Genomic DNA, 13186 nt, shown 5'->3' on the forward strand with positions numbered 1-13186 from the left:
TCCTCCCTTTTATACCTTCCAGCCCCCTTTGTCAGGGGACATCTTGCTCAGCTTCCTCAGGTGATCACAGACCCATGCCAGCTCACTTTGTTGCCAAGGCGATCCCTCCCTTGACAAACCAGTTCTCCTTTTGTCTAGGTGCATCCTTTGTGAATAGGGGAGAAGCAAGGTTTAACAGCCCTTTGTTGTTAGGCCTCTGCCACTACCCCTGTTGGAACTGCAGTCCAACATGGAGGTGAAAGAACAACAGAGAAGAAAAAAGTCTGCACCTTCCAAATGGAGTTTGCCGCTTGGTAAAGATGCATCGAGAGCCCATAACTGCACACAGAATTCACAGCTTGTACAACCAGACCTCCCGATCCTCACAGAGGGATGGAAAGAAACAGTCATGTTGCAAAAGCTCCCAGAGGAGCTCTATGAAAGTCTTTTCATTTCAAAACATACTTACTGGATTTAAACAAAATGTTCAGAAAACCTTCTAGCTGCTTGTGAGATTTAACCCTAGAACTCTGGAAGTATGAGATGTTCTCTTTCTTCAGGTACAAAGGAATCAGCCTCAGCCTGAGAACGGGACTGTCTGTTTCAGGTGCTCATCTGGCACCCCCTTGCCACAGTACCTGAGCACCTCACAGTCTTCAATGCAGTTACCCTCACGGCACCCACAGGAGAGGGGGAAATGCTGTTATTCCCATTGAACAAATATGGCACAGAGAGACTGAGGGCCCAATTTTTACAGCTATGCAGGCGCCTAAAGACGCAAGCATTTTCCAAAGCACCTAGGTACCTAAATCCAATTGATTTCCATGGGAGTTAGGCAACTAGGAGCTTTTGAAAACCCTACTCAGTGCCTATCTACATCTGTAGGTGCCTAAAGACCTTTACAAACCTGGGTTTAAATAGCTGGCATAGGCAGGTGTATGGTGGAGCAGGGAACTGAGTGCAAGTTTTCTGCATCCCAGGCTAGCCCCCTAAACGATTTCCTCGATGCTGCTGTGAAATGAAGCCTGGAGCAAACACCACCTCTGCGGCACAGCCAGGACTGGGGTCCTCATGCTCTAGCAACACTGGCCTCCAGCCATTTGAACTACAGAACGATGTGTTTCAGCTCTCCCCTACAGAAATACCTGCATGTCCTTTTCAGCTGCAACCAGCCACACCTATCAATCCCAATGAAGCTCAATCCCAATGAAGTCTGCAGGAGTCTTTCCAGTGACTTCCAAGGGCTTTGGATCAGGTTCATAGTGCCCAGTCCTGCTTTCACCGAAGTCAATAGCAACACAATTTATATTGACCTCCAGGGGAACAGGAACAGACCCCAGAATCACCGCATCCAAAATCATTAACAGCTTTGCTGAATTACAATGTATTTTCTTCAAACATAACCCATGCATGAGGTGAAAAAGAGATTTAACTATTTGAAGGAGTAGTGACCAGCTGCTTTTCAGCTAAGGCGAACAAAGAGGCATGAGACAAAGGCCAACATTTCAACTCAGGATAATTTTTAAACGACTTGTAACTCAAAAACAGTTTCATGATTTTTCTTCCAACTTTGAACCCACATTCTCCTTTGCCTTCCGAGTCAATCTGGAAATTTTCAGCACAAACGAGCTTTCTAACCCAAAGTTATGGGGCTAAAAATAGAGCTTAATAGCAGCAGCTATTGCAGTGTTAGGACTAGATTGTCACTTTGCACTGCAACCCTGCGTAAGGGATACCATGTAGCTGGTTCCCCCTTGTTGCAGAACGGGGGAAGGGAAGTGATTTGTGCCATCCCGCTCCCCCCTGCAAAACACTCCTTGTGAGTGAATGCTCAGAATGGTCCAGTGCTTAGGGCAGTGATTTAGCAAACCAGGATTCAAGTTTCTGCTTTGCCACATACTTCCTGTGTGATCCCGGGCAGGCCACTTAATCTTTCTTTCCCTCAGCTCTCCATCTCGGCAATGGGGATAACAGCACTACCCTGCCTCCCAGGAGTGCTGAGAAGATAAATTAAACCCAGACTGCAAGCGCTCAGACATGACTGTAGCAGGCGGCCACATAAGCACCTTTATGCTTTACCACTTTCTTCCTCTTATTACTCTTTATTAATCATTTCTATTAATTTTTAAAACTGGAAAAAATATTAAAATGTTCATGTGCTTTTCAGTATATCATTACATGGAGAAGCAAATACAGCTCTTGTCTTATTAGCATCTTGTCTTTAGTCCTGCAGTTCTGAACTATCACTAACTGCTCAGAAAATTAAATGAGAGAGATAAGAGGCTGTGCCTCTATCATTGTATATGTTCCGTATATTGGAAATGCAAATGTGCATAGAACATACTCAGATGTATACAGAAAGTTATGGGAATCGCCACATCATTAGTACTGGAAGTACTGTAAAATTGTTTTCATGACTAAAGTTTGCAGCTATTCAGGAAGCATCATACATTCTGAAATGTTAGAAGATGCAATATACTGTGTTCTTATAGTATACATCTCCATAGCACCTGACAACTTCCATTGCTATCAGCTGTTGATACTCACCAGTCGATTTGCAAGCGAGATGGTGCATGCTGTAGCTTCAGCTTCTTGCTGACATTTCAGTTTGTCTGAAGTAGCCCTCTCAAATTTGGCTGTGAGTTTTGCTAGGTTTTCATTAAGGTGCTGTTGATGAAACAAATCAGAACATCTTCAGCAAAACCCTTTTCATCACGAGACTCCGACAAAAACTGCTGTCACTGCGTGTGTCTCTGCAGTGGTGACACTAGCTAGCCTCTCTCACTACTATTCTGAATGGCCAGTGCAATGAGAGAAGGAAGGATTCCTGCACAGAGCACTCATGTCTGGGTCTCAGCCTGCAAGCACTGCCTGCAACATGCAGTGTGCTGACCACTTGTAGGAGACCCTTAGCACCAGCAGGATACACCACTTAGGCACCAATTAGGGTTACCAACCCTCCCGGATTGGCCTGGAGTCTCCCGGAATCGGCATCAATCTCCCAGTGACTATTGAAAACAATCTGGGAGATTTTAATAGGATATTTTAAGAAAATGACATTATGTCATGTTGTAAAAAAAAAAATCTCCTGGAATAGCTTCAGTCAGAGTTGGCAGCCCTAGATCAAAACCAATGTCCACTGAAGTCAGTTGGGGTCCTTCCATTGACTTCCAGGGGCATTGGATCAGGCTTTGCAGAACAGCGTGAGAGGGCATGGGAGGAGCAGCATGCTGGGGAACTCCGTTTACGTGATAGGCCACATAATTTGCAAAGGACTGTGGACAGACAGTGCAAAGGCTGTTTATCTTGGGCACTGCAGTGACATGATTTTGGACTAAGGGAGGGGATCACAGGCTGACTAAAGATGGTGGCCGGGGTCCTGAGCTCTGGCCAAGCAGCAATTAGTGTAGCTCAGGAGGAAGAAGCACAAAAGTGGATTTTAGCAACCTTTGCATTTTCCTGATGTTGTGTGCATTCTGGTGCTGGCCTGCTCCTGAAGGCTGCTCCAAGTTATGCTTGTTGTTCACAGCCCCAAGGGACATTCTAAATGCTGAATGTCAGTCGGACATAAGGGAGTATAAAGCATCTGGACTAGATGACCTCCTGAGGTCTCTTCCAACCCTAATCTTCTATGATTCTATGATCCGGCAGCCAGGAGCGAGAGTGACCAAGGAGCTGATACAATTACCCTTCTCCTACTGAGGGAGGTCCTTTCTGTGAGTACCTTAGGACTTTCCATTCCAGAGTGGGGTGCCAACCCTCCCCGCTGTACTGGAGAATGGGGCCAATACACACTCCGGTCCAGCTGGGCGGTTTCTACACTTGGGCCACATCCAAGAAGAGCCAACATTTTGGAGAAAGAACAGAGGGAACCAAAGTCTGCAGGGCCTCATTGCAGTCGTGCTGCTAGCTGAGGAGGACTCATCGCACAGATTTGGTCACGCTCTGCTCTAAGACAAACTCTAACTGCTCCCAAAGGTGCTGGAACCTTTCACTTCTGAGATAAGAGAACCAGAGTTAATCATTGATTTTATCTGCACCCAGCACAAACATCTTAAGGCTAAATGCCTTTAAATCATTTTAACACTGTTTGAACAATGCACTAGAAATAAACTTGAATATGGAATAGGGATTATTGTAGTGGCCTCTGTAACTATGCTCTCAGTTGCCAGTGCCCATATAAAATACAGTCTCTTTCTAACTAGCTTGGCATTAAGCCATATAACTAAAATATTGTTAGAATATTTTCATATACATCTTCCATCTATATGTATAGGTGTATATATATTTTCATATTTATGTGTGTATATCTCTGTATAAATACACACACATGCTACACTATTAAATGTTTTATAATGACAGATTTGTGTGTGTGTGTGTGGGTATATGCATCATATTTTTTTCAGAAATTCTGAGCACTGCAGCACATGGGAGCTACATGTGCTCTGTACTTTTGAAAATCAAGTCACTTTCATTTACGACCAAAATATGGATTTAAGCACCATGCCACTAGGCAGGCCAGACTCTCAACAGGCATAATTCTATTTAAATCTATGGAGCTACACCAATTTATGCCAGTTGAAAGTCTGGTAAAATATCAACATTCACATATAAACATGATTGCATAGGTATATATTACTATACTACACATTTAATAGCATAGCATTGTACATATGCAAATAAAAAGTCATTTAAAAAGTTAAGGTTGAAAGCATGTTCCAATGGAGTATTACTAATACCCCAACACAGTTGCACTTTCTCTGCAAAAATCCTACATCTTTAAAAAAGCTCAAACTTGAAAAAGTGTAAATAAAATAACAGTGAAGGGTGCTCCTTGTTTTGATCTGCAGGCAGTGAAATTATCAGAGATGGCTCTAGATTTTATATACTTTGAATTGAACGGGTAGCAAGGATTTCAAAGGTACTAATCCTCTGGATGCATTAAGTAATATCAGAGTATTATGTTTTCGAACAGTGTGATGTTTTGGTGAAACAAAAGTATTTTTTATTAATTACATTGGAATAATTGTTCTGTTTGATGTTACGAGGTGTTTCCATTACAAGGGACCGTGGGTTGGTACACCTTGCAAGTTTGTATTTTTATCTCAATTAACTATTGGTGTAGCAACTAGCACACACAGATTTTTTGTAATGCGTTATGGTGTAGTATTATAGCATATTGACGATACATCTTTTGAACAAGAAATAGGATTCCATAACTACCCAGGAATATGTTCTTTTGAAATTTGCAGATTTGTGGTGTGTAGGCTGGATGGGGTGATAATGAGTGATGCAGGGTTATAGCAGCCAGGGACTGGCTGTATACTTTACCTTGTAGGCTCACTTCCAGACTTTTCAATGGTAAGGATTTTTAAAGGGTATGGAATTTTTGGAATGGAAGGATAATTTTGAGGAAGAAGTGGGGTGGGAGCTGCTCTCTATTAAAACATATTTTTAACCATCTCTCTCTCTTTTAACAAAGTTTTTTGCTCAGGGATTTTCCTGGATTTTTAATGAATGCCAAAAGTTTAAATGGAGGTGGAATATAAGATATCCCAGTTAGAAGCCCGGCTTTGACAGTTCTTTTGAGTCTTACTAAAGTGGAGTTGACTTCCTGCAAAATTTAACAAGTGCACAGAAGGTGTGCTGGAGACAAGAGAAGAAAAACAGTCCTAGTACATTTTTTTAAAAAGCTCTCTAAAACTTTCTCCAGTTTTTGTTTTCTGTAATATATGTGGTAGATATAGAACATATGAGGTGTGGTGTGTGATAAAAGGGCATTCCAAACTCATGCTTGATAATAATTCTAACAGTTTAGGTGGGAGTAATGAGAGGTAAATACTGAGCCTTTCTATTGAGGAAGAAGCAAATTTGAAACAGAGCTAAGCGCCCTTCTCTAGAAAGCAGGGAAGTCTCCAAAAGTCTAGCAAGACCAGATAAAGGACCACAATCTGCCCAATCCTCAAATCCACTCTTTCAGAAATACAAGGTACCATAAAGAAGCCCTTCCAGATGCTGAGGGTTTCCTACTGAGCAGTGGCAGCTCCCAGTGAAGTGCATGCATGTGTCATGTGTCTTAAACTTACAGCAATTTTGGCTTTGATGTTAGCCAGCTTCTCCTGCGCAGCAGCCAGTTCTGCGTTGGCTTTGTTCAGAGCCTGCCGCTTGGGCTCCACATCACAGTACACCTCATAGAACCTCACAATATTTATGACCCAAGAACAGAGACCGGCAGCTGCATAGGACTTGGAGGTCACAAACTCGGGGTTAAATTCTGGATCCTGTAAGTACGGCTGAATAGCTTTGAGACAGTTCTCATGGATATTCTCCTTATCAAAGTGGATTAAGGAGTCCAAGAAACCATCTACTCTGGCCATGGAAACCTTAGCTGCTTTCCAGCTCCTGTCCTTGGGAACCTTTCCACCTGGAGCCATGAGTACCATCACAGCAGCAGTGACATTGCTGACAGCAGAAGGCGGTGATCCAAATGACTTCAGTTCTGTCAGATTGTTCTGAAAAGGGAAAACAAGGTTGTTAGGTGAAAATGAATGGGTTTTCTTTTTACTTAGCCACTAATGGATTCGGGCTCCCAAGTTATCAATCTGAGGGAGTAGCTTTGAAGCCTGAAGCAGCACTCTGAATTTTAAATATTATGACTCATCCAACGTAAAGCAATGAAACCCCCTAGTGGCACCACAGCCTCCACTGGTTTGTTACATGTGCATCAGTCGTGTCCCTTCAGCATTTCAACTAATTCTCAGGCCATTAAAAATGCACAATTATTGCAGATTTATCCAGTATGAAAATGACAACAAAAAGCTTCATGCTTCATGAAATTAGCCAAGTATCTTCATCTAGAGATGGGCTTCAAAAACAACTTTTAATTCAGAATGCAGATCAATGGGACTGCTGTCCGACTGAAACTCACTAACTTTAGTTCAGTGTTATACTAACTGTGTTGAATTCTGTTCATCCTGCTAATATCAATTCCTAGTCAGAAACAATAGAAAAAATAGGGAAATGGCAGTCCCTAGGTTGAAAACCGAAATGTTTTGATTTGGAAGTGGCACTGTGGTGCCTCATCAAAGTTGTATTTCAGGTACCTCCTGTCCCCACTCTCCTCTATGGGCTGGGCTCCCCAGCCAGACATCAGCTCCCTTTTTTTAAAGTTAGATTGTAGCCGTTTGGGTGCAGAGGAAAGCTTGGGAATGTGAAGCCCAGTGTGACCTAACAGCTCAGAATGCAGCGGGAAAGAGTAAGAATCCAAAATATTATTTTAAAATTATTACTTATTACCCAATAATTATGAATGTTAGGCTCCTGACTCATCATTTTTGAATGCTTGGTGTTAGAAGGGGGGAGGGGCACCACAACTAAAAAAATGCTCAACTCAGTTTGTTTGAAACTCAGAAAAGGTCCTGGTTTTGTAAGAGCACTGGGGGGAAGCGTGATGTTGGTTCTCCTTGTATCGGAAACATCCAACCCATTCAGATACAGAGAAAAACTGACACTAAGATTTCCAAAGTTGCCTAATTCTGACGGGAACCGGGAGCCCACATCCATTCGATGGCATTGAAAGTTTGAGCCTGAAATGATGACTGCACAACCACCCTGTGCTGCTGGCGTACCAGGGATCGTTCTGCACAGAGCTGCTGCTCATCACAGTACAGGCACCATGGGGGAGGCACGTATTCAGCAGGGCCTGGAGTTAGGCCTAATTAGCTATTCTGCCAAGGATCTGTCATATCCAGCAGAGAGAAAACACAGGCTTTGTGCTGACACCCACCAAACATGGAATCCCTGACAGAATGAGCTGTGCTCTACAGCAGAGATGCCTGCTTTGCTAGCTTATTTGTATGTTTGCTCGGGTTACACCCTCTAACTGCACAGACATCTCATATCCGTGGAGAACATTCACTTTGTACGTGAACTGGAGGCAGAGGCACATGTGAGAGGTACAAAGAGGCTGAGAGATGGGCTTCCCATTGAGAAGCTCTTTGCTCAGATTCAACAAACCAGCTCCTAAATTGGCACCTACAGCTGCATTCTGACATTTGCAACAGCATGACAGGCACAGCAGCAGGAGAGAGATATGCTAGGGGGTTGACGTAAACTAGATACATTTGTTTTTCAGCACTCCCAACAGCCATGAATCAGTGAAAGAGGAAAGCACCTCTAGCAAGGGAGCTCTAACTAGAGCTGCACCTATCTTCACACGGAGACCCTGAATATGCAGCTTTCCAGATGTACCATTTTCCTATGCACTGGAGGGGCCCACATATTAGCTACTAGCCAAGATCACCACAAATCTGTACACAATGGAGCAGATTGTCTTCACAGACTGCAGCTCCCAACATCTACACTCCATTTTGATCCATGTGCTTCTCTGCTCAAATCAAGATGGGATTGTATGGAGGGACCTACAGGCCTTTCCCAGTACTATAGGTGGCTCATAGACTCACAGTGGCTGCTGCTATGGACTGCACGGCACAAGCTCCGGGGTGACATTTGGTGCATGGATAGCACTTTTGCCATCTGTGTTCTGAAATCACCATTTTGTTGGCGCTTGCAGCAGTCTAGAAGCAGGGGGTGGCTACTGCATAGGCTGCAATAAGACCAACACTGTCCTCTCAGCAGCTCCTGTCATTGCTGCAATTGCCCATTATGAGGTTACACGCAGGATGTGACGACAGCTGGATGTTTGCTGTATGCAGGGGTGTAGCTCTTTGGCGAAGGGCGTGAGTGCCATTTCCTTCTGAACACAGAAGCCTTGGTACCAGCTACTCTCTACCAGCAAGGAGCTCCACAGACAGAGGCTGCCCCAATGGTGCTGTGGGGGTGCTCAGTGAGCACCTCCCCCATATAGACACAGGCCACTGCTGAGTTTCAGACTCTATGACATGTCTGCCTTGGAGTGATTTAGTTATAAACAGACACTACTATAAAGACCTCCACATTCTTCTACGAGGTGGGAATAGTTTTAGCTTGATAATTAGCTAATAGTAAGACACTGTCTGCATAATCCACAATAATGTGGCTTTTGCCCCCAGAACCACCCACCAACTCAATACCTTAAAAATCTATCCTGTTTGTAATAGACACTGCCAATGGCACCAGCACAAGTGCAAAAAAGCAGCAGGGACCAGGGACTGCACCTTGCTTAGTGCCTATATATGACCAGGCACGAGTCAATTGTTGTACATTCATCTCACCACTTAACAGGAAAAGACAAAAAGAAAAGCTTAAAATACTAAAATTACAGAAAGAGCTAAATCCTTTCGGCAGCATGTACACTAACTGCTCTCAGAGCTGCTCGGTCCCTTGAAGAAAACAGAATGGTTAGAAATTAGTTCAGTGGCAACAAAGAGGATTATTTTAAGCTCTGGATTGATAATTCTTCGATAACAGAACAGAAAGGGAAATCTATCTTGATTTAAGTGGCACCCTAGGAGAGGGAAATACACAGACTTCTAGAGGTTTTATTTGATAGTATATGGAAGACATTTATGGACTATATTCAGGTCGAGGAGCATGATTTATAAACTCAGGGGTAAAATGTATAATTGGTATATACAATGTTATGTGTTTGGGAAGTACCTGTCAAATAGTGAATGATACCACAAAATACAATTAATCATTTTTAATTAATTATTATTATTATTATATTCACTTTGGTATCATCTGGTTAAAACTCTCTTTATGAATTAATGATGGCATAATTTTGCTAGGGACTTTGCTAAAGCCAATTCAGATACAGTGGTGATAGGCAGTAGTAAAAAACCCTACAATAAATAGATAAAGACCATATGCTGTCTTTGATCTTTGTGAGAAACAACCTCTGGCAACAATGAGAGATCCCTCTGCAGACTGAGGGTTGGATAGAGTCCTATACTTATATCCCAGCCCATAGATCATATTTAAAATGGAATTTATACCCCCCTTCCTCCCCCCCCCCCCCCCCCCGCACCCCACCAACCCTCTCCACAGTCAGTTTGATCCCTGGAAGAAATCCTCCAAACAACACTTCCACATTCAAGAGAGTTGAATAATCCCTTTTTTAGCAAAGTCTTTCTGAAATCGAATGCTTTCATGTATTGGCTTGTTAAGAACAAAGACATCAGTTTTGAGACCACAAACCCGCAGGATTCAGGTTTTTTAACTCTAAATTAGTGAAAACATTCCACAGCTGGAGTAGAAATGTGAGGCTGTGAGAGCACATGCGATCATGTTCTGCAGCAGAACTTTCCTGTCACCGGGGACATGCATCCCGCCACTGCGGGGAGTGAGCCCCTGACCCTGAGTTACTAGGGAAAAATATAGACTGTAATGTTGTTACACTGTAGAGTTTAACAAGCCTGTTACCACCTTAATTGTCTTCCCATTTTTGCCTGTGAGTTCCCCATGGTCCTAGAAAGTCCACATCATCATCACGGCAAATCCCAAAGGGACAGCCTCCTTGCCCACAGAGCACTACCCACATTGGTCTCTAGCTAGGGCCTTAAGGTGGTTTGACTGCATAGTCAGTTTCTATCACTGGTGATCTTATCGCACCGCTGATGCTTTTGGCAGCCACATGATTGCCAGCCATGCAGGGGGGTTCCTTGCTAAATACATTTCGTAATTTGTTGGTTTTCCATCCTAACAGCACGTCCACACTAAGAAAGCCCCCAAAATCGATGGAGGCAGTTGTTACACAAATATCCTCAGTTCTGACCTTCCCTAAAGGTTTCTAACTCTCCCACTTCCCACCTTGCCAGCTGCCACATACTTTACTGGGCTCCTTGTCCTGCCAGGAGCGTGGGACTCATGGCTTATGCAAAGATACTGATGGTGTCTCCCTACCAGTTCCCAGTAAAGGACATGTGACACCATACAGCATGGGGCGGGTGCCTCTTTCCAGGAAGACAGCTGTAATGCACCTGATGCCCATCATCCAGCGAACAGGGAATCCCACTCGTTGTCTACCTGAGCCCACTTTTCCCACAGAGCAATAGAAGAGGCTGGAATGTGCCTCTGGAATAGTTGGGCTGTTCTGTTCGGCTCTATTGCGGAGCTCGTGCAGTTACAGGCTGGGTGATGTCACATATCCTTTCCTGGGGATTAATGGGGAGGCTTCATCTGTACCTTGGCCGTCCTGAACTCACCCCCTGTGCTGCACTGCATTGTCCGCGTACAGCAAGGCACAGGCATTGCGCAGACATGGCGATTGTTCTCCTGTAGCTATTTGCTGACTGAAAATGAGCCAGAGGCACCTGGCCAGAAAGGGAAAGGAAATGTATCCAAACAATTACTATTAGCCTCTCACTATCAGACCGTCTATATTTCTTATTGCCTTCTACTCTACAGTGTTACTTATGGCTTCATCCATTACTGCTGCATTTAACAGTAGAACATAAATACATTTATATTACTGGTCGGTATGAACACGTCAGGAGAGTTGATTCTTCATGTCAGCAGACAGATCAAGCTCTCAGAAGCATCTTGGAGCAGCAGGTGAAAGAAGGACATGACTTCTGGCACTCTGGAAACACTGCTTCACAGGTCTCTAGAAACTCCAAGCCTTCTCGAATGAGTTACTCTACAGTGTCAGCAGGAAACTAAAATTGATGAAGGCGTAAATATTTTCCCTGTGTTGTTGTTTGTTTCCAGGCCCAGGAACCGAAGCAGACACATCAAAAATGTTGCTATGCCTCTCCTGAATGGCAATCACCTGGAAAATTTGTTCCATTAGGACTTTCTTGTCAGTATCCCGAAACTGAGACATTTGGGTTGTGCCTCTTGTTCTGCAGATATGGAGGCAATTCTGACCTGTGCAATGGACTCTGGACACTTCTCTTCTACCCATGCACCAGAGGCTTGATCCTGCAAGATGCTGAGTGCCTCCTGATAGGTGCTGAGTGCCCTCCCTTCCCAGTGATGTCAAGGAGGTGAGGGTGCTTAGCAGGAGTGCCCGGTGCCTTTCAGCGTCTGGCTCCAGAAGACAACTTCCAAAGCTTTGTTGAACAATAAATTCTTAGGAGCAGATTAAATATGAACAGACACTGCACTGAGCTGTTATGACTTTACCCGGACTCAGCAAGGCTGACAGAGAGACCTGCAGCACTCAGCTCAGGACAGGTGGAGGTGGCAGCGATCAGTCCCAGAATGGATTCAGCAGGTGACCAATTCTCCATTCCAGATCCTGATTCTCTCCCCAGTCTCAAGACATTTGGGGTTAGCAGGCAGTAATGGGGAAGGGACAAGGAGTGGTGAAGGAAGAAATCCCTTACCTCAAAACAATCCACTTTGGGATCCCCCATCCCCCGCCTTAGGAACCTTCCTGCCAAAGGACGTGCCTGCTGAGGAACAAGGGCGGGCCTTTGTAACTGTTCTCTGTAAGTTCTGTGTCTAGGATATATTGCCCAGCTCCTTATCTGTCTGCATCACAAGCACCCGCGGGGGCAGGAGAAAGGGAAAAAGCAGCGAGAGGAGTACCATGGACACAGTGTGCTCCAAGCTCCTGTCTTCATCACGTCTATTGCAGGAATGCTGAGGGGCCATCCGAGAACTGGGCCCCATTGTGCCAGGTGCCATACAGGGTAGTAAACAGTCAGTCCCTGCTCCAAACAGCATATAGTCTAATAGTCCAGACCAGATGCTGGGGGGGGGGGGGGGAGAAGGAGGGGAGAACACAAACAAGCAGAGTGAACACAAGCAGCAAATGCTCACTGCACCTTGAGTGATCCAACTCGCGGGACACTTGGGGCCATTTCCCCTTTTCTGCCCTTGCAAACCCTGCCTGGCACAGGAAGGGGGTCAGGGGCCCCAACCGACCCTGCTGCATAGATGATCTGCGTTGGTGGCCCAGGGTACAATTATCCTAAAGGGGGTGGGGGGTGTCACACCTATGACTTTAGTGCTAACTTTCTGTGTGATCTTGGGAAAGACACTCAACCTCTCTGTGTCCCAACTTCTCCAACTGGACCAACGCAGTCAGGGAGCTAGGCCTGGCGTGTTAAGACAGCACATCCTCAGCACTCACGTGCTTGACGCTGCGAGCTGGGCTGGGGAGCAAACGGCCATACAAAGCTTCACCTACACAGTTCTGGCTGTGTTGGGCTCTTTCTGGTTACCTTTTAAAGGGACTTAGGGAGAGAAGACTCTTCCTGGAGAGAGTGGAGAGGCCACCACTGTACATTTCAGATTGTACAAGTATCACAAAGGCATT

At 44.7% G+C, this 13186-nt stretch overlaps 1 protein-coding gene across 3 annotated transcripts in view; it reads right to left on the minus strand.

Moving 5' to 3' along the window:
* The window catches only part of DNAH9 (dynein axonemal heavy chain 9), a 379511-nt gene that overhangs the window by 161507 nt on the left and 204818 nt on the right, over positions 1 to 13186 (minus strand). For all 3 annotated transcript variants that reach the window (XM_037913877.2, XM_043527698.1, XM_043527699.1), the window contains 2 exons: positions 6066 to 6491; positions 2527 to 2646 (listed from right to left, as the gene is read on the minus strand). In XM_037913877.2, coding sequence (XP_037769805.1) covers positions 2527 to 2646; positions 6066 to 6491 — 546 coding nt within the window. The remainder of the gene's footprint in view (positions 1 to 2526; positions 2647 to 6065; positions 6492 to 13186) is intronic.

This window comes from Chelonia mydas, chromosome 14 (genome assembly GCF_015237465.2).
Source record: "Chelonia mydas isolate rCheMyd1 chromosome 14, rCheMyd1.pri.v2, whole genome shotgun sequence".
NCBI lineage: Eukaryota > Metazoa > Chordata > Testudines > Cheloniidae > Chelonia > Chelonia mydas.